This window comes from Salvia miltiorrhiza, chromosome 2, assembly GCF_028751815.1.
Source record: "Salvia miltiorrhiza cultivar Shanhuang (shh) chromosome 2, IMPLAD_Smil_shh, whole genome shotgun sequence".
Taxonomy (NCBI): Eukaryota; Viridiplantae; Streptophyta; class Magnoliopsida; order Lamiales; family Lamiaceae; genus Salvia; species Salvia miltiorrhiza.
Window position 1 is genome coordinate 31,977,682 of NC_080388.1, and position 20,390 is coordinate 31,998,071.

Below are 20,390 nucleotides of genomic sequence, written 5' to 3' on the forward strand. Positions count from 1 at the left end.
GGGCCACGACCACCGCGTCCCTCTCTCATCTCCGACGACCGCAGCCTCTCTCTCTAACCTTCCATCTCCTCTCCCCTGCTCTAGTCGGAACGACGATAGAGCCGCCGCCTCTCAAGCTCCGACGACCGCTGCCCTCGCTCCTTCTTCCCCTCTCATTTCCTATCTGCTTCTCAGTAACCGCCGCCCGCATATGAGCGGCGGCGCCACCTACAAACCCTAGATCCCCAAATCCAGGCCCCCATTTTCCTTCAATTTCATAACAACAACAGCCTAAACCAGACAACAACAGCAGCCTTCTACCCCACTCGATACACACGCATCAAGATTCACGACGACCTCTGCTCCTCCGCCCCTAACGGCGTCGCCTGCGCCTACTTCTCCAAAACCAGACACCCAAACCAGATGCGAGAGGGAAAATCGGCGGCGGTTGCGGCGGCAAAGCCCTAGCCCCAAATCGGCGGCGACGGCAAAAAGCAAACCCGCGCCGTCGACAAGGTGGGCGGCGGAGCCTTCAAAGAGAGAGAGAGAGATCTGCTTCAATGAGGGTGTTGTGTTTTTGGAGGGAGAAGACGTGAGAGACGAGAGAGGGAGTTGAGAGGGTGACGGGCGAGGGGTGGCCGGCGGTCGTGGCTGACGGCGGTGCTCTCCGCCGGGGAAGAAGGGAGCGGCGTCGGTCTGCGATTGTGTGTGTTGAGTCCGTCGGTGAACGAGAAGTAAGAGAGAGGTGAGTGAGCGAGGATTTAATTAGAGAGGCCTAATTTTAATTAAGCCCACTTAATTAAATACTAATATTTCTACTTTTAGAAAGTGACCACTTTTAGTGGGACAAACCAAAATGAAAGGTGACCACATTTATTGGGACGGGGGGAGTATTATATAGGGAAATAGATGAGCTAATTTTTGTAGGGGAGTGGGATGCTCAAAGATATATACCACTCATGATTCGTATATACATATACACATAAATATACTAGAATCAAGTACAAGGTAGCATGTCACTTCATGTACACATATTACACAAGTAGATATTGCACTAAAAATCACTATATTTTGTGCTTTATGCAAGCATAAATTGATCTTTCCTACTTTAAACCCAACAAGATAGCAAAAACTTGACCATTTGGGCTGCAAGACGACTGGCCAGCTATACATCTCTTTGTTTCAACTTTATAGGAAAGCTACATTTGTATTTGTGAATTTTGTTGGGTCATCTCATCATGATCACATGTTTCGTATCGTACATCATATGTATATGCTGATGCTTCCAACCAAATAAAATGAGATAAGAAATCTCATAATCAATTGGGCCCTTTGTTTTGCATGTTGTTGGCAATAAATGATTCTAACATCATCACAAATATCAAACTCCTAAGGCAAAATGCTAGGCTTTTGTTTTCTTCTTTTTAAACGAGATTATACTAATTGTTTGGTAATCGGATGAAGTCTATAACTACTAATATTGCATATGAAAGAAGAAGAAATTACACAAAGTTCTAGAACATACAAATAAAGGTGAGACATGAGACATCCAAATACAACATGTTCCTCCTAGCCCTAGGTACAAACTCAACATATAAAAAAACACTAGTCCAAGAAAGTCTCCATAACATCGCCATACATCCCCCCACCTTCATTCCTATACTCCCCGGGATTGTGGGAGAGATGGTTGAGCGACGACGAGGACGACGACGTCGCCATCCTGGCGGGCAACGTGAAGCTCCTCTTGAACTTGGCATCCATCTTAGAATGGCTGTCCAAGCTCAAGAAGTCGTTAGGGTTCGCCCCGCAGTTCGGATGATTATCGGGCTTCGAGTCCGGATTGAACAGCAGCTTCGCCTCATCGGTCCTCCCCGTGAGGGCGCTGAAGAAGGACAGCCCGTTCGGCCATTTGATGTCGTTCTCGTGCTCCCCGATCATCTCCCCGTTAGAGTGAGGGTGCAAGAACATGTGAGGCTCATCCTTGGATGGCGGCATCCCCATTCGAGCACCCGAGTTCGGGAAATTCGGCATCGAAGGGAGGGGCCTGGACCCCCAATTGAACAGGGGAGGAGGTGGCCGTGTCGCCATTGCCGGCTGCTTTAGAGGAGCCGGGGATGACGACGAACCATTCCGAGTCGACGAAAACAGCTGGGATAGGTAGAATCCGGATTGATAGCCCAAGGATTCAAAAGTGTGCCTCATTCTCAGCACAAAATGAAGGTCTTCTGGTATCTGAACATCATCACATTAATCACACAAACCTCAATCAAATAAAAAAAAACAGTTCCAAACATCATTTTTGTTCAAACAAACAAGCAAAAATACTAAAAAGGGTCAATCGAAAACTCACAATCTTGCAAGAACCAAGCTGGAGTAGGCCATGTCCAGCTTGAATAACAGCAATAGTCTGGTAAATGAAAAATCACACAGTTTTAGCATTAATTACAAAATAAAGGTACAATTTTTTTTGTTTTTTTTTTGTCTTGATTTTTTCCAACTACTAAGATTGTTGATATCTGACCTGAATGCCTGACTCAAACTGTTCGGTCCACTCCGGAGGTAGCTGTAATTAATAAAACAAGAAGGATCATCAAAGCAATAATTGGGACAATGAAAGTCCACTTTCTTCCACATCATCAAGAAAATTAGCACAACCATAACTATGATTAAGGTACCAAATCAATTACTTTGATGCTTAATCAATGTCAATTAAGTTATAAGGTGATTACATACAGCATCAAATGAACTCTGCCAGTAGTTGGAGATGTTTGGTTCACATTCTGTAGGCTCCTTGAATACCCATTTGTGGCATTTATCAGAAGCAACTTTTCCCATCAACCTACAACCAGTTTTTTTCACCCCATTCAAACAGGTCAAAAGATAAGTTCCAAAAAAAACAAAAAACAAAAAAGAAAGAAATAAAAACACACACAAAGTTACAAATGAGTCTTCTCTCTCTTGATCCTTATCAGAACTCCACTGGTTAGGATAGGAGGAGAGAGAGGGAGATACAAAATCCAATATCCATATAGCATGCACCTACCCAGTACCCACCCTTCTCCATAATTATACAATTGAATCGACATTTTGCTGAAGGCTTTCCTGACAGGATCCTCTCCATCCATTTCATCCAAACACTCTGCGACTCTGCCTCTGCAGAACCCATCTTCCCACATCAACATTCTGCACAAAATTACAAAAAAATAGTAAATGATAGTAAAACAAAGATTTAGAAAATGACAAGAGATAATCATCTCCTACAAAACCTCAAATCGGCACCACCTGTCACTCGCTATCCTCAATTACACACACTCCCAATGAATATCACAACAAGTGAATAAAAATCAAATCTTTAATCTTTTAAAGCTCAAATTTTTACAAGTAAATGGAGCCCATTAAAGCAGTGAATCTCAACACTCACAAGCTACCATTGTCGTCTCCAACTTTGCAACCATTGCCGCCTCTAACTCTCCTGCAAGAAAATGACATTTGGATTCAGCACCGAAAAAATTAAACAAGTCAGAGTTGACACCTAAAATCAAGAAAATGGAGGAGAGAGAAACATACGGGCGAGGACGAATGGTCCAGAAGACAGAGTAAGTCCAGTCTGAGTTGAGACAGACGCTTCTAAGGGCCTCATGAAGGGCCATCATCCCAACTGCTTCTTTGCTCCTGTCTGCTGCGCCTGAGCCCACCATCTCCCCCTTCTTTCTCTCTCTAACTTTTCTAAAATTTCCCACCCTTTAGTGTTAAGCTATATAGTAAGATGGATAAAAACGCCCCCTTTCCTTTATTTATCTACTATCTAAGCTCTCTCGCCCACAGCTGCAGAATGCTTGTCAAATATCAACCACAGAGAGAGACAGAGAGAGGAGAGAGAGAGAGGGAGTGAGGTGTGACTGCTTCTTGCTTCATCCCTTTTCTTTTCTTTTGTTTTTCCAATCTTTTTTCTCAACTTTACTTACCACACACACACGCAGTGTGGGTGAAACTACGTGTGAATTTAATTACCAGACAAAGCCGGTTACTTGGGGGGAGGAAAAGGGGAATCAGACGCGCAGTGGGGGAGTGAAAGTGCGTGCAAAATGACTCTGTCCGTGTCAATTGAATTCAAGGAATTTGAGGTTTTTGTTTGTGTCAAGATTTTTAACCGAGTGGGGGGGACACCATTTTTTTAGTTGTATCTTTATAAAATAGTCAAAAAATTGATACCATGGTAATTTTTTAACCTAAATTAATTACTCTCTCTCCCGATGAACTTGAGATAAAAAATTTGAACGCTAAATTTAAAAGATTATTCTCTCCGTCCCATACAATGATACAATATATTCACTTTTAAATAATATTGATTTTAGTAAAATGATTGAATGTGTTGTGAGTGGAGTAAGGGTCTCATTATACTATGAGTAGAAAATATACCAAAAATAAAATGGATACATTTTTATAAGGACGAACGAAAATGATAAATTAGATACATTTTATAAGAAGAATGAGTAATATTTAGTGGTTTAAATGTGGCATATAAAAAATTAAAAATGTGACTAAAGTGAAAAAAAAAATGACATATAAAGAAATGTATGAAGTTAATTGGGACGACTCGAAAAGGAATATGAATCAAATTAGTTGCAACCGAAATAGTATTATTTTAAAAATAAGTATTTATTTATCTCTATTATTCAATTTATAGCTCAAATTAAAAATTTCAACGACTCTTTAAATTAGGACTAAAAATATACTAAACTCAAATAATTAAAATTAAGTCGAATGATTAAAGCTAAGCTGGCCAAATGTCTAGATGTATATAATTCAGTCGGATGATCAATTTAATTTGATAGAAAATTTTGAATCGAATTATGAATTAAACAATAAATATTAATACAAACTATTTTTATGATAATTATAAATTTAAACTAAAAATTCACCGTAAGATAAAATTTCGGACTATTTTTAAAAAATTACCCTTTTTCAATCCTCCTTAGCAAAGCACCAACAGACAGCGGGAGAAAGGTTAGGAACCCAAAAAGTAAAAAGAAGAGGGCGCCTCTGCAATTACGATTATACCCTTTGAGAGGAATGGCTAGTTTTTTTTAGAGTAATGCTAAACGGCCACATTCTGGCTGCCCACAATTTACTTAAGTAGAAAATAATTTAATTGATTTAACTTATTTTTTAAAATAAAAATAAGATTTAGTCATTTTATCATATTCTCTACATTATAGTAATTTTTTTGCAATTTTTTGGTAACTTTTTATTTTTATTAAAAAATAAATTAAAAATAAAAAATGCAAAAAAAAATTAAAAAAATAAGTACAATATAAAGAATATAATAAAATAACTAAATCCTATTTTTATTTAAAAAAATAAATTAAATAAATCAAAATTATCCTTATTATATTAGTGTGTGGGTGGCCACAATGTGGCTGCATAGATTTATTGTTTTTTTAGCACATGGTATCATATAGTTTCTCATGTTTTTCGTTTTCTTCTGAATATGTCGAGAAATAGAGTCAAAATTTGTTTGCGGTGAATTTTACGGATCAAAAACACATTATATGTGTTTTCCAATAAATGATGCATATAATAAATAAATTAAAGACTGATTCTTAATATAAAGCATTAATGGCGGAATAAGATCAATCTTTTTTTTTTTACTTGAAATAATAAGATCACTCTTAAAATGTAGAAAAGCAATACTCGTGTATTGATCAAAAATCAACTCTAATTCCCGGAGGAAAAAATCGTATCCACTACAATAAAATGTTTCAATAGTAACATAATTTTTTTTAAATTGCTATTATAAAAAGTGTCACCACATAAAATTATGACATCTGATGATGGATATTTATTATGAGTATTACAAAAATTAAAAGTAATTTTTCGTTCCATGAACATGAGTCGTATGTTTTTAAAACTATCCTACAAAACTTGATATGTTTCTTTGTTTCTTCATATGATTTTTTTTTATTATTCACTTATTCACTTTTTCAGTTATCACACTTAATATTTTTTTAAATTTCGTGCCCAAAAGAAGCTACTTATGTTTCACATGACAAAGGGAGTATATCACAAAATATAGTTACATTTGAGGGTATATCAATTTTTTTAAGTAAAAAATTTTACTTATATTTTTATATATAACAAAAGTACATAGATACATGCATGAATATCACTAAATTTTGTTACGCAAAAGATGTAATAAAATTTTGTGAAAATTTGTGTCACTATTTGATAATTTGGTGTAGTAATCCCTTGTTAAGCATGTTTAAGTCTGTATAGACTATAGATCAATAAATAAAAATTTATGAAATGTTATAATCATAAAAATATACTCCATCCGTCCCTAAAATAACTTCATCTTTTTTCATTTTGGGACGTCCCCCAAATAACTTCCTCTTACTTTCTTTCCATTTTTGGAATCCTACCCCACCACTAATAATACTTTATTTATTCTTACTTTTCACTTTTCACCACTCTCAATACTAATTATAACACTTTTCGCAACTTCCAATAATAATTATATCACTTTTTCTCCACTATCAATACACTTTACAACTTTTTATTAAAACACGTGCCGTCCCCAAAGAGGAAGCCATTTCAGGGACGGAGGGAGTAATAATTAAGTGTGAATTAGTTAGGTTAATAAAAAAATTTATTTGGGACATATTTGTAGTTCACAAAGTATATACTATGAAAATGGTAAAAGGTCTAAAATCTTCATCACGATACAATGAGGGAGATCATGCTATAACTACTGATAATTATATATATATATATATATTTTAAAGATCATATAATCTTTATATATATAAAAAGCAAAGTAAATGTAATTTAATTCAATTGCAATGATATAATTGGAATTAGAGTAAATAATTAATCACTACATTGTTTGCCTTGAAAACCGCCGGCACTTTACTCCCTCTAAACAATATAAACTAATTCAATACTATTTGACAATACAAAATTAATTCATTATGCAATATTAAATGATTACTTATTCAAAACGACACACACATAACTAAATATTTTTATTACGCCCCAATCCAATTGTAATCTCTCTAAACAAATTGAACTAATTAATTCAATATTGAATAATTTTTTTACCGAATGAATTGAATATTAAATATTTAATTATATATATGAACACATTATCATGCAATTATGTTCTAGATAAAAATATGCAATATATATTCAGAATGAAAGATCACGAAATTATGCGTTACATTTTTTAACTGATTAATCATGCGTTATACGGACAAAGAAGATATAAAGTATATACATAATTTATACGAGTCTAAAATGATAATCACCGCGCATAGCGCGGGAGATACACTAGTTTAGTATATACACATATATGGTATTATGCCTGGCCCTATATATATATATATATATATATATATATATATATATATATACGTTTTATTGACTTTATATTTACGTATTAATATATGAGTGAACTTTAAAAATGGCCACTTTGAAATAATAAAAATAACTATTTATTAAAATAAAAAACTTAAAAATTAGTCAAATTTATCATTTTACCTTTCACATAAAAAAGCGTAAAAATTATTCACTGAACTCGAATTCAAAACCAAAGTTATTCTTAGTTGTGAATTCTAACCTTAAAACTTGTATTTACAATTAGCACTAATTTTAATTGTAAATTCAAGCTTTGAAACTCGAATTCACAATTAGCACTAGCTATTCGATAATGAATTCGAATTTTAAAACTTGAATTCACAACTATAAATAGTGTTAGTTGTTAGTTGTGAATTCTAGTTTTAAAGCTTGAATTCATAACTAGAAATAGTGCTTGTGAATTCGAGCTTTAAAACTCAAATTCACAACCAACACTAGCGATTTTGTTGTGAATTAATCAAATTAGCAGTGAATTGAAGAACGTTAACAATTCAAACTTACCTCCATATTCGTAACTTCAGAATTTGAAATCTACATGTCAAAAATTTACAAAAGAGAAAAATAAAAATACACAAACTTACAAAATCATTAAAAGTACACAAAAATCTACAAATTTACAGAAACGAAAAAATCATATAAGAAAACACGTATCTTCACTAATTTACAGAAGTGACCTAAACGCAATTTTCTTATCACGATTATTTGACTTTTTTCCCACCCACAGTCCATTGAATTAGAAACTTCTCGCGCAAAGCAGACACCTCCCCAAATGGAACCACCACATGGAGTTCATAGCCCTATTTTCAATAGCCATGCGTTGATATACACCATACTTCCACGTTCAATATTAGAGTCTCTTATGTGCGTGTGTTGACCAAACGGTAAGGGGTTAATGCCTAAGGTCAAAGGTCTTGGGTTCAAGTCTCATATGGCGCGACTTTTTAATTTCTCTATTTAATATTGTTAATTTATCAAAAAAAAAATTAGAGTTTCTTTGACGACTGCCCTCAAATATGGAATCTTCACCATGTCTTATTCATCAATCACATATTTCTTCTCCCCGGCCTCTGAACCAAACTAAATTGCCTCCACTGCCTCCGATCCATCGACAACAGCACTCGCATCCAACTTCAGGCCGACGACGTTGGACCAGCTCTGTCGTTGCGTGGAGAAACGGGCGGAGCTGCTGCAGCACGCGGTGGTGCACATATTTGAGTCCGCGGAGAGAGAGAGAGAGAGAGAGATTAGAAAAGTGGATATTTTATAATTTATTATGTTAGGAATAAATTTGTATTTTTTACACAAAAATTGGTCAAATTTTAAATTTTTTATATATGTGGATAAATTTTAATTTTACTATAATAAATTGGTCTTAAAGTAACACAAGTATATATAATAATATATATTTTTCTTTTTTATCAATAATCATTGGTATTGCATTTTTAAATAGTATATTCATAAGTATGCAAAGTCGCAATTTGAAACACTTGAGGAATGTTGAGGTTGTTATTTCATAAAAATAACATCCATGAGAGCCCTAGCAAGAGAGTTTTTTTTTTTTTGAGAATCAAACGAAACCAGATATCAATAAACTTTCGGAAAAGAGTTTACAACAAAAGGTAAAACCCCAAAAGACGATAAAGGTAAAGAAGCAGCAAGAGCAAAAGAAGCCAGTCTATCAGCTATAGAATTTCCTTCCCATGGCGTCCAGCTGAAAGAAATGTGTCGAAAACAACTCTTCAAAGCATGAATCTCCCTCAAAGTATCCCCCAGATACGATAGATCCTCCTCTTGGCAAACAATCATCCAATACAAAAGTTGGCAGTCCGTCTCGGCTATGACATCCAAAACCCCACGCTCCTTGCATAGTCTAAGCCCCTCGACCATAGCAAGTGCTTCACTTTCAACAACCGTAAAAGCACCGAGCTAGCTACCATATCTGCACCCCAGCACGAACCAGTCCTTGTCAGAAAGAACCGCTCTCATTCCAATGCCCATCCCTATTTTCACCGCTGCATCAGAAGAGATTTTGACTTGCCTTTCTCATGTGCATTCCACATGGGACGCTGAACATCTCTGCGGGGCTTCAGTCGTGAGAGGAAACCATCGAGCCCTATTCGCAATGTTGAGACACTCCAAATGTGAAAACTCCTTATGTTGGAAGATAAGCATGTTTCGAGAAAACCAAGTCGCCCAAGCAAGGTTAGCAAATTGAGCATGAACCTCCCTATGTGGACTTCCCCTAATCTTCTCAAACCAACCCGTAATTGAACAGTATTCATCAGTCTCAGTTGCACGGAGTCTAAGAGGGAAAACAGCCCAAAGAACTTCCACCCATTTTCAATCTCTAATCGCATGCTCAATTATTTCATCATGTTCACCGCAGCGACTACATCTAATATCAACATCAATATCCCTTCGCCAAAGTGCCTGCGCTGTCGGGATGGCGTTTGCTAAGCATCTGCACATAAACATCCTGACTTTTGGTAAAACATCAAGCCCCCAAATCCAATTCCACAGCGCCCCATGAGATGAGGATGACGAAGCCTCTTCCCTCATCTTGATATCCACAGCGAGCTTATAACCAGATTTAACAGAGTACATATTACACTTACCCCACGGCCAAAAATGTTTGTCGCTCTCATTGGGTTACTTTTCATTTAGGACAAAAACTTCCACCTCTCATCTGGTTGAATGACTCCTTCTAAAATGTCAGAGTTCCAGTTGAGCCCTTCCGCATCCTGGAGCTCCTTAGCTTTCATCTCCACCTTATCAGCCTCCACTCTCGCCGGAAGATACCTGCCCTTGCCATCAGGTAGCCAAGGATCAATGCCAATTCTAATTCTCGCCTAACCTCCACGCAATGCCTTTCACAAGTAAGTCTCTGCCCACTAGTATGCTTTTCCCTGCGTATGAAGGGTTATGAGCATTACTAGCTAAGAGCAAATTCGTTCTCGGGAAATATCTTGCTTTTAGAGATCGGGAGAGGAGGGAGCTGTCATGAAAAAGAAGGCGCCACGCTTGTTTAGCGAGCATGGCCTAGTTAAAAAGCGAAATGTCTCTTAATCCCAGCCTGCCATCACTCTTTTCCACACATAACTTTTTCCAGCTCTTTCAATGAATACGCCGCTCATCTCCTTTCTGTCCCAAAAAAAAACTCGCCGCCACACTGTTAAGGTGCTGGCAGATTTGTTTCGGAAGGGCAAAACAACTCATGATATATGAGGGAATGGATTGGAGAACAACTTTAATAAGGATCATCTTCCCAGCTCCCGAAAGAAAGCGACGTTTCCAATCTTTCGATTTCTTCCGTGTTCTGTCCACCAATGTTTGAAAATTTTCCATCTTGAATCTCTCCAAAGTGTTAGGAATCCCCAAGTAAGTAGTTCTATGTCCCGCACGAGTGACCCCCAACAGATCGGCGAGCTCAACCTGCAACATCTCATCAACACCACCACTAAAAGCCATCGTGGATTTCTCAAAGTTCACCAACTGACCTGAAACCCCCTTATAAGCACGGATAATATCCCAAACAGCCATTACTTCCCTTGCATTACTCCTCCCGAAAATAATATAATTATCCGCAAACAAAAGATGACTCACTCTCGGGGCCGTTCTACAAATCCGTGCTCCATGGACTAAGCGTCTAGTCTCGGCCTGTCTAAGTAAGCCCGAGAGAGCCTTAGCACAGAAGAGAAAGAGGAAGAGAGAAAGGGGGTCTCCTTAATGTAAACCACGGCTCAGTTCAAACTGATTTCCTGGAAAACCATTCACCAAAACACGAAAAGAAACCGACGATACAGCACAAGATCAAATCCACAAAAGAATTATTGAAACCCAAATGGCGCATAATAGAATCCAAGAAAAGCCACTCAACACGATCATAAGCTTTAGCCATATCCAATCTAAATGCGAAAACACCATGAGCTTTTGCCTTGTTTAATTTCATCATGTGAAAATTCTCAAAAGCAAGCAAAGCATTATCAGTGATATGACGCCCCGGCACAAACACAGATTGACTCTCATGCACAATAGAAGGAAGACACACTTTTAGACGATTAGTAATTGCTCTAGAGATCACTTTATAAACTACATTGCAAAGACTAATAGGTCTGAAATCAGAAGGAAGGACACATATTTTCTTTTTCGGAATAAGACAGAGAAAAGTAGAATTAATGGGGCCCGGGAACACACCATTATTAAGGACATCAAGGACAAGAGGAACAATATCACGACTAACAGACGACCAAATAGAAGTATAGAAGATAACAAGTATACCATCGGGCCCGGGAGCCTTAAGGGGGTGCATCTGTTTGAGGGCTTGGACAATTTCCACATGGGTGTAAGGAAGCATGAGACTTCTATTCATTTCTTCTGTGACCACAGGATCGATGGATCGGAGAACTTCCGTAGGGTTATAGATATGATCCACTGAGAAAAGATTCTGAAAATGAGCCTGAAACACCTCATCCATTTCTTCAAGTTTTCGAGTTTTTGTGCCATCACCACGCTAGATTTCGCGAATGAAATTTCTTTTCTTTCTACCCTCAGCCACTCTGTGAAAAAACCCGGTGTTCCTGTCTCCTTCAGCCATCCAGTCGGCTCTGGATCGTTGTTTCCACATAATTTCCTCATGTTTTGAGATCTCATCTAACTTATCCTCAAGTTGGCGTTGAGCGTCTTTTGTATTGGCCTCACAATTTGCCTTTTGAAGCTCAGTCGGCTTCTTCCTAATATCAGCGCATTTTTTCCTTACATGCCCGAAAACATTCCGCTCCCACATTTTCAATTCTCTCCCCATACTTTCCAGCTTGACTCTCAAACCATCCATCGTCTCCACACCGAGGCCAGCTTCCCACAAAGACTCACACGTCGGTTTACAACTGCTATCACGCATCCACATTGCCTCAAACCGAAAGGGTTTGGGGCGATTTTGAGAATCAATCGAACCACCATCTAGCAAGAAGAATAGGGCAATGGTCACTAGATTTCCTGAGCAGATGAGAAACCTCGAACCCCGGGAAAGCGGCTATCCATCCTTCACTTCCAAAAATACGATCAAGTCTCTCCATTATGTTATCTTCTCCCCTCTGATTGTTCGTCCAGGTAAAAGGTTCACCAACAAAACCTAAATCTAACAGCCCACAAGTCTCAATTGTTTCACGAAACTTCACAAGTTTATAATCTGATTTCATGTTGCCGTCTCGCTTCTCAAAATGATACATGGTCTGGTTGAAGTCGCCACCACAAATCCATTTATTAGAGACTGATGGCAGAAGAGAAATCATAAGGTCCCAAGTCAAGTAGTGATCTTCTGTATTGCTCCAGCCATAAACCCCACAAAAGTCCCAAGGTTCATGTTCTCCATCATCCACAGAAACTAAAATATGATTTGGAGAATGCGACTTCAACAGTATAGCTAAGTTGTCTGCCTACAGAAGACAGAGACCACCTCTGCGCCTTCCCGCGAAGCAAAAACAGTCCATGGCAAAAAAATTAGTGTAACCGATTTGAGGAAGAATAGGCATCCATTCAGCAGATTGCAATATTGTCTCCATCAAGAACACCAAATCGGGTCGCTTATGTTTGGCAAGTCAAACAAGTTGACGAATTATCGAGGGATTCTCAAGCCCCCGATAATTCCAAGGTAAGGTATTCATTGTGCCCGGCGAAATTGCCATGGGGCAATCACCGCCGATTACCCTAGCAAAAGGGTTAATCATATTTTGTATTGCCAATTTTTAATATTATTCAAAAAATATCTTTAATTTTTATTTTACTTAAAAAAATAACATTTAATGCTTATAAAAAATATTGTATTATAAATAACCTAGTGACGAATGATGAGTCAGCTCATCAAATTCTTTGGTGGAAACATATTATTTTATTGAATAAGGTTGAAGAAAAAAAATCACCTAACAATCTTAAGGACTGATGAAGTGACTCGTTATTCTGTTGTATAGCGGGAAATATATGTTCTGAAAAACGTTAATAGTTAGGATTTTTTAAAATAAAAAATGAAAGTTCGAGTTGAGATATTTTCTAAAAATCGTTGAAAGTTAGAGACAAAAAATTTGATTGACCCCTTAGCAAAAAGAGTCGTGTTATTTGGACAAAATTTGTCCAGACAAAAAAAAAAGGTTAAATACGTTAAAAAATCTATTATATATAAAAAAAATTGGTTCAAATTTAAAAAGAATTTAATTATTTTTATTCTTTTCTCCATATTGTAGTTTTTTTTATATAATTTTTTAACAATTTTTTAAATTTCTATTACCTTTTTTTTGTAGTTTTTGTACTTTAAAAATAATAAAAATTAAAAAGGTTATTAAAAATTACAAAAAAAAACTAGAATGTGAAGAAAATAATAAAACTAACTAAATTCTTTTTATTGGAAACCAAAAAATTTAAATAAATTTATTTTTAAAATATTTAATTATATTTTATCTAAATATATTTTGTTCAAAATAGGTTATTAAAAAAGTCCAAAAAACACTACAATGTGAAGAAAATAATAAAACTATCTAAATTCTTTTTGTTGGAAACCAAAAAATTTAAATAAATTTATTTTATTAAATATTTAATTATATTTTATCTAAATATATTTTGTTCAAAATAGGTTATTAAAAAATTACAAAAAAAACTACAATGTGGAGAAAATAATAAAACTAACTAAATTCTTTTTATTGGAAACCAATAATTTTAAATCAATTTATTTTTTTAAATATTGATGAGGACAAAAATATGCATCCTTTGAAGACCGGGAGATTAAAGCCAATTCAACGATAACAACGATGTTCATGGCCTAGCAGCCCTGATTCTCTGGGATTTGGAGCTATCTCAAAGACTATCAAATATCCGATAAAGAAGAAGATTACCACGAAGATATGGATAAATATATGAAGAATCATAGTCCTTAGTAGGTAAAATCATCTACTATCATTGTCTACTCCTTAAGCTGAAATCAATACAAAAATCCAACATTTCGATGCCTTTTTTCATGTTCTTGTTATTTTCTGTTACAAGGTGATATTTTTGGGCACAATAAATATTTAATTATATTTTATCTAAATATATTTTGTTCAAATAGTATAATTGTCGCAAAAATACCTCGTGCAACAATAATTAGGATGATATTATTGTATTAAAGTGGCGTGGGATTGATAATTACCAATTTTGTAACATACTAATATAAATTCTAAGGGAGAGTAGAATAGGGCAGTGTTTTATTGCGCATGATTCACATAGTTGAATGTTGTTGATGATTACTGCGTGCATTGCGGAGATGGATGGGTTAGGTTGCACTGCTTTTGAGATTCTTCATCATTTACCATTGTAGATTAGCACCCAAATCAAATTAACAAGATTTTTATAACACCTATATATATCAAACTAAAATGAAAAGGGAATAATATTATTATGGCAAACAAGAGAAATTAATTTAATTATTCACTAATTAGCTTTATTCCTGACAATCACAACACACACACACGACACATATATGTGGGATTTTTTTTAAAGGTGTTACCATGTCATCCATCTACACAGATTAATAATATTCAATGATGATGGACTCACAAAATAATTGAACATATTAGAATTTAGTTAAGAAATTCGAAGTAGTTGATAATCTTGTAGTGCTATTGACGATAAGATCAACGATCGTTCAATATGATTGCGTCTTAATTATTGGTTTATCTCATATTATAATAATACTTCATTTTCTTTATTTTATTTGTTGGTTTATGTCATATTATGCTTAATCTATGTATACTTAGGGCCTGTTTGATATGGGTTTAAAAGCAGGATAAGTTAAATTAATATGGATTTATGTAGTGTTTGATATTATGTGTTACTAATATGGTCAACTCCAGGTTTATCCCAAGACCCTAGCTTATTTTGTGGGATTAACCCACACTAATTATCTCACCTCCCCCATGGGATTAACCCACACTAATTATTCCACCCCCTCCATAGGCTACTAATTTAGGTATTTGATATGTTAATCCAACTTATTTCAATGGATACCAAACACTTTTTGGGATTAATTACCAATGATATCAAACACCCATCTGAGATTAGAAATCATGACTAATCCACACTAAATTATCAGGATAATTTATATCCTGATTAATCCAATACTGAAAATCAAACGGGTAATGTGTTTAACTATAATGTGATCTAATTCATAATTATGATATTACTGCAATTCAATTAGTATATGTAGGGGCATTTAATTTGAAAGATTAGTATTGATAGATAAAAATAGTTAGGTTAATTCATTATTTACTCGTATGAATTACAACTTTGGAATATATCAAGTCCTTTGATTATTTATATCATTTAAGCTAGTTTTGTTTGGTGTTTATTTTATTGAAAGGATGAGATTGGAGAAATTCTATTTTTAATAATAAAAAATATTTAATTATGTATTTATTAATCTTGCAAAGTAAATGTCTTAAAGGCTTAAATAATGCATGGGTATCGAAGCATAGAGTAAGAAATTATGTTTTTCGCTCGTAATTAGTAGTGCAATATATATAAGATTTTGCAGATGCTAGTGATAGCTTTCAACATCCATCAATTTTTTTTTGAAGAAACAAAGAAACTTATATTAAATCACAATGAATCAATTCCAGAAGCCAGCTAGGGAAGCCCGACTTCCAAATCTTTACATCATTACAAAGAGAAGCGAACTTCGCTAAAGAATGGGCAACAAAGTTTGCTTCATTACGGACATGCAGAAACTCAAGAACACACGTTTCTCGAACATGGGAGAAAGTCTCATGAAGCTCGTCGCATAATGCCTCTTGACTGACTTTGTCATCATTAATTTGCCACATGAACCGCTAAGAGAGAGTCCGAAATACACCACGATCGGGCCAAGGTCATTTTGTAAGCAGAAAGCAATGCCAAGGATCATTGCATGTAACTCAGTTTAAAAATACTTACACACACATGTAGATATATACTAAACTTTGCATTAGAAAATCCACATTACATGCACGAATGCCTCCAAACACAGTCTAATACTCTAACAATAACGCTGAATTGCTTATTATTCTTCGATGAGGAATCTATATGCATGAGAAGGGGGCTACTACTTAATTAATAATGTGTACAACTTTTTTATATAATGATGAGACAACATTCATGGAAAGCTAACACTTTGATCAATAATGCAATTTTATGGATAGTTTCCACCGCATGAATATATCATCTTTCGATTAGCATGTACTTAAAAGATGTTTATATATGTTAATAGGGTAGGTTCATGTGGAAACAATCCTAGTATATATTGTAGAAAACTACAAGATTGATATAAAGAGATTAGATTCAGATTGTCGGACCAAAAATATATAGAATTTGTAATTGTAGATGTAAGTAAAAAAAAGGCTTCATGCACTACAAAAAAACGCCGAAATACCGGCAGGAATTACCCGTGGCGGTGACCCCGTCGGTAATTACCGGCGGCCCATCGACAGCGAATGGGACGACCCGTGTTTTTCAAAATAGCGGCGGAATACCGGCGACAACATAGCCGCCGGTGATCACCGGCAGCGGTTCCGCCGGTATACCTAATATTATTTAATTTATATACTTAAATCAATTACCGGCGGCCTTGCCGCCGCTAATCACCGGCGGCGACTATCGCCGATATACTTAAAATCAATTAATTTATATATTTAAAAGATTTACCCACGGCCTTTCTGCCGCTATTTGCTGGCGGCAGCGAGGTGCCGTCGCTAATTTATATGTTTTTTTTTGTTTTTTTTTGTTCATTTTATTTTTGTTATTTTTTTCGTTTTCCTTGGATTTTTTTCACTAATCAATTGAAGAATCTTAACAAGACTATTCACTGATCTAGTTTTGAATTAAGAATCTTAAGTGTAATCCCAACTAATCACTCATCAATTTAAAATAATTAACAAGACTCTTCACTAATCTAGTTTGGAATCAAGAATCTTAAGTAGAATTCCAACTAATCTAAGATTCCTAGTAAGAATTCAAGATTCTTAGTAAAAATCTTATAATTATAACTTAAGAATGTTAGTTTGATTAGTGATTCACTCATCACTAATCTAAGATTCTTACTAATAATTCAAGATTCTTAGTAAGAATTTTAATTCATGATTCTTATAAGATTAAGAATCTTATAATTATAACTTAAGAATGTTAATTTGATTAGTGATTCACTCATCACTCGTCACTAATCTAAGATTCCTAGTAAGAATTCAAAATTTTTAGTAAGAATCTTATAATTATAACTTAAGAATGTTAGTTTGATTAGTGATTCACTCATCACTCATCACTAATCTAAGATTTTTACTAAGAATTCAAGATTCTTAGTAAGAATCTTATAATTATAACTTAAGAATGTTAATTCACGATTCTTAGTAAGAATCTTATAATTAGAGCTTAAGAATGTTAGTTTGATTAGTGATTCACTCATCACTCATCACTAATATAAGATTCTTAGTTAGAATCTTATAATTATAACTTAAGAATGTTAATTCATGATTCTTAGTAAGAATCTTATAATTATAACTTTGTTTTTACATTTATGTTTCATTGAACTATTTATTTCATGTTTTCAAACAACATTGTCTTTACCTCATTCTTCATCCCCTATTTATTGTCATTGTATAATTAAGTCGAAAGATATATATACTTAAAAAAAAAGGTAACCTAGATTGAATTCAACGTATGCAATTTAATTCAAAATACATTACAAATACCAAATTAAAATACTTATTGTGTATAAACTAGATTGATAAAAAATAATAATAATAAATTAATTAATAAATATTTTTTCGACATAAAAATAAGGACGAAACGAGACCGATCAATAATTAACGACATCTCTTGGACATCATCTAGACATATTCTAAGGTTATGAATGCTTATTGTATATTGTATATTGAAATAGAGTTTAAATGAATTAATAGGTATTAGATATATTAATAATACGAGTGTTCTATACTGGCAAACACTTGAAAGGAACTTCAAGGTTAAGCGTGCTTGACTTAGAGCACAACTAAGATGGGTGACCGACTGGGAAGTTCGTCTAACGTATGCAATACTGTATAAATATGAAAATACTTGTGTGGAATAAATAAAATAAATAATAATATAAAAAAAATAAATTAAAAAAAAATTACCGGCGGCAACGTGCCGCCGCTAATCACCGGCGGCGGCGAGGGTCGCCACCGCCGTCCGGTGAACATTACCGGTGGCGCTAATCACCGACGACAATTGCCGCCGGTAACGTCCGGCAAAGGTCTGCCAATCAATGGCAACGTTTACCGGCGGCATTGCCGATGTTATTTATTAACGGCGGTCATTTGCCGTTGGTATTGCCATCACCGATGAGGATGTTACCGGCGGCCGTTCACTGCTAGTATTTCCGCCGGTGATTACAATACCGGTGGCCGCCCTATATTTACCGACGGCAAAACCCCGCCGGTAATGCCGGTTTTTTTGTAGTGATGCACAATCCCTATTCCCTAACCCAACTAACATAGCGTGAATTTGGAATTGCAAACCCTCCAAAAATATGATCTGCACAAATCAAATTCAAGACTTCTAACACCTATAAAACTTTATCACGTATAAGACCTTGAAAATTCATCATGTTATAATGCTTTATCTTGACTATGACCATGTATTTCGAATGTGTTTGAGTATGCACGTTGAGTTTGAAAAATGAATTATGGTTCAAATGGGATATAAATATGAACGCAATGATTAAGGAAAGCAAACGACGATAAAGATTCAAAATATGAAAATATTGCAAAAAATGGCTAAATTAATTAACATTCATTAAAAGAAACAATAGGGCCGGATGGCGGCCCTATTGGTGATTGAAACTTAAATTTTGTCCATAAAATTTAAAACATCAATATTTGGCCATCTTTATGGGCTCTACCTATTTACCCTTTAACCAATAGATCCAACAACTTTCTTTGACACCGGATCCAGATTTAGGGATTAACACATGCCTTGTCTACACCCGCCCCACCCACCCCCCACCCACCCACCCCTACCACACCACCCCAAGCCAAAAAAAAAAAAAATTTTTTACTTCCCTGCTTGTCTACCCCAGACCCCCCCCACCCACCCACCCACCCACCACCCCCACCACAAAAAAAAAAAAAAACCCTTGTTCCCCCGCACCCCACCCAACCCCCCACCACCCAAAAAAAAAAAAAATTTTTTTACTTCCCCTGCCTTGTCTACCCCAGACCCCCGACCCACCCACCCCCACCCCCCACCAACCCCCAAGCCAAAAAAAAAATTTTTTTTTTTACTTCCCCTGCCTTGTCTACCCCCCAGACCCCGACCCCACCCACCCACCCACCCCCAAGCCAAATTTTTTTTTTTTTTTTTTTTACTTCCCCTGCCTTGTCTACCCCCCAGACCCCCGACCCCACCCCACCACCCCCCCCCACCACCCACCCCCAAGCCAATTTTTTTTTTTTTTACTTCCCCTGCCTTGTCTACCCCCCAGACCCCGGACCCCACCCACTCCCACCCACCCCCCACCCACCAATCCACCCCCCCACCACCCACCACCAAGCCATTTTTTTTTTTTTTACTTCCCCTGCCTTGTCTACCCCCAGACCCCCGACCCCACCCACCACCCACCCCCAAGCCAAAATTTTTTTTTTTACTTCCCCTGCCTTGTCTACCCCCCAGACCCCCAACCCCACCCACCCATCCCCCACCACCCACCCCATGCCAATAATTTTTTTTTTACTCCCACTGCCCTGCCTACCCCCGACCCTACCCCCCGACCCACCCCCAAGCCAAAAGGAACTTTTTAAACACTTCCCCTAGGGTTTAGATATTCCATTTAGGGTTTAGATGTTCCATTTAGGGTTTAGATTATCCATTTAGTGTTTAAATGTTCCATTTAGGGTTTAGATGATGTTGTTGTTTCTATATTTGTTCTGCATGTTTGGCACTTATGGCACTATTAGTGCCATAAGTGC

General features: G+C 36.1%; 2 protein-coding genes across 2 annotated transcripts; both read right to left on the bottom strand.

Moving 5' to 3' along the window:
- Positions 1–1,438: 1,438 nt before the first annotated feature.
- LOC131013363 (protein RICE SALT SENSITIVE 3-like) lies at positions 1,439–4,086 on the bottom strand. Its single transcript, XM_057941428.1, has 7 exons — positions 3,547–4,086; positions 3,401–3,451; positions 3,034–3,162; positions 2,713–2,818; positions 2,501–2,542; positions 2,330–2,386; positions 1,439–2,211 (listed from the first exon to the last, which is right to left on the bottom strand). The coding sequence occupies exons 1-7, from the start codon at positions 3,675–3,677 to the stop codon at positions 1,585–1,587; spliced, it is 1,143 nt and encodes a 380-aa protein (XP_057797411.1). The 5' UTR covers positions 3,678–4,086; the 3' UTR covers positions 1,439–1,584.
- Positions 4,087–12,335: 8,249 nt separating this feature from the next.
- LOC131008309 (uncharacterized) lies at positions 12,336–18,711 on the bottom strand. The gene is made up of 2 exons (XM_057935196.1): positions 18,585–18,711; positions 12,336–12,775 (listed from the first exon to the last, which is right to left on the bottom strand). The coding sequence occupies exons 1-2, from the start codon at positions 18,709–18,711 to the stop codon at positions 12,336–12,338; spliced, it is 567 nt and encodes a 188-aa protein (XP_057791179.1).
- Positions 18,712–20,390: the final 1,679 nt, after the last annotated feature.

Bases quoted from the DNA above. Each gene is read 5' to 3' on its own strand.
- LOC131013363 (XM_057941428.1), bottom strand. From the start codon at position 3,677: ATGGTGGGCTCAGGCGCAGCAGACAGGAGCAAAGAAGCAGTTGGGATG. The intron at 2,543-2,712 runs GTATGTAATCAC...TATTAATTACAG, and splicing joins GGCAGAGTTCATTTGATGCT to CTACCTCCGGAGTGGACCGA. The intron at 2,387-2,500 runs GTCAGATATCAA...TTCATTTACCAG, and splicing joins AGTTTGAGTCAGGCATTCAG to ACTATTGCTGTTATTCAAGC.
- LOC131008309 (XM_057935196.1), bottom strand. From the start codon at position 18,711: ATGCCGCCGGTAAACGTTGCCATTGATTGGCAGACCTTTGCCGGACGT. The intron at 12,776-18,584 runs GTGATTAGCGGC...ATCATATTTTAG, and splicing joins GGCGACCCTCGCCGCCGCCG to TTTCTGTGGATGATGGAGAA.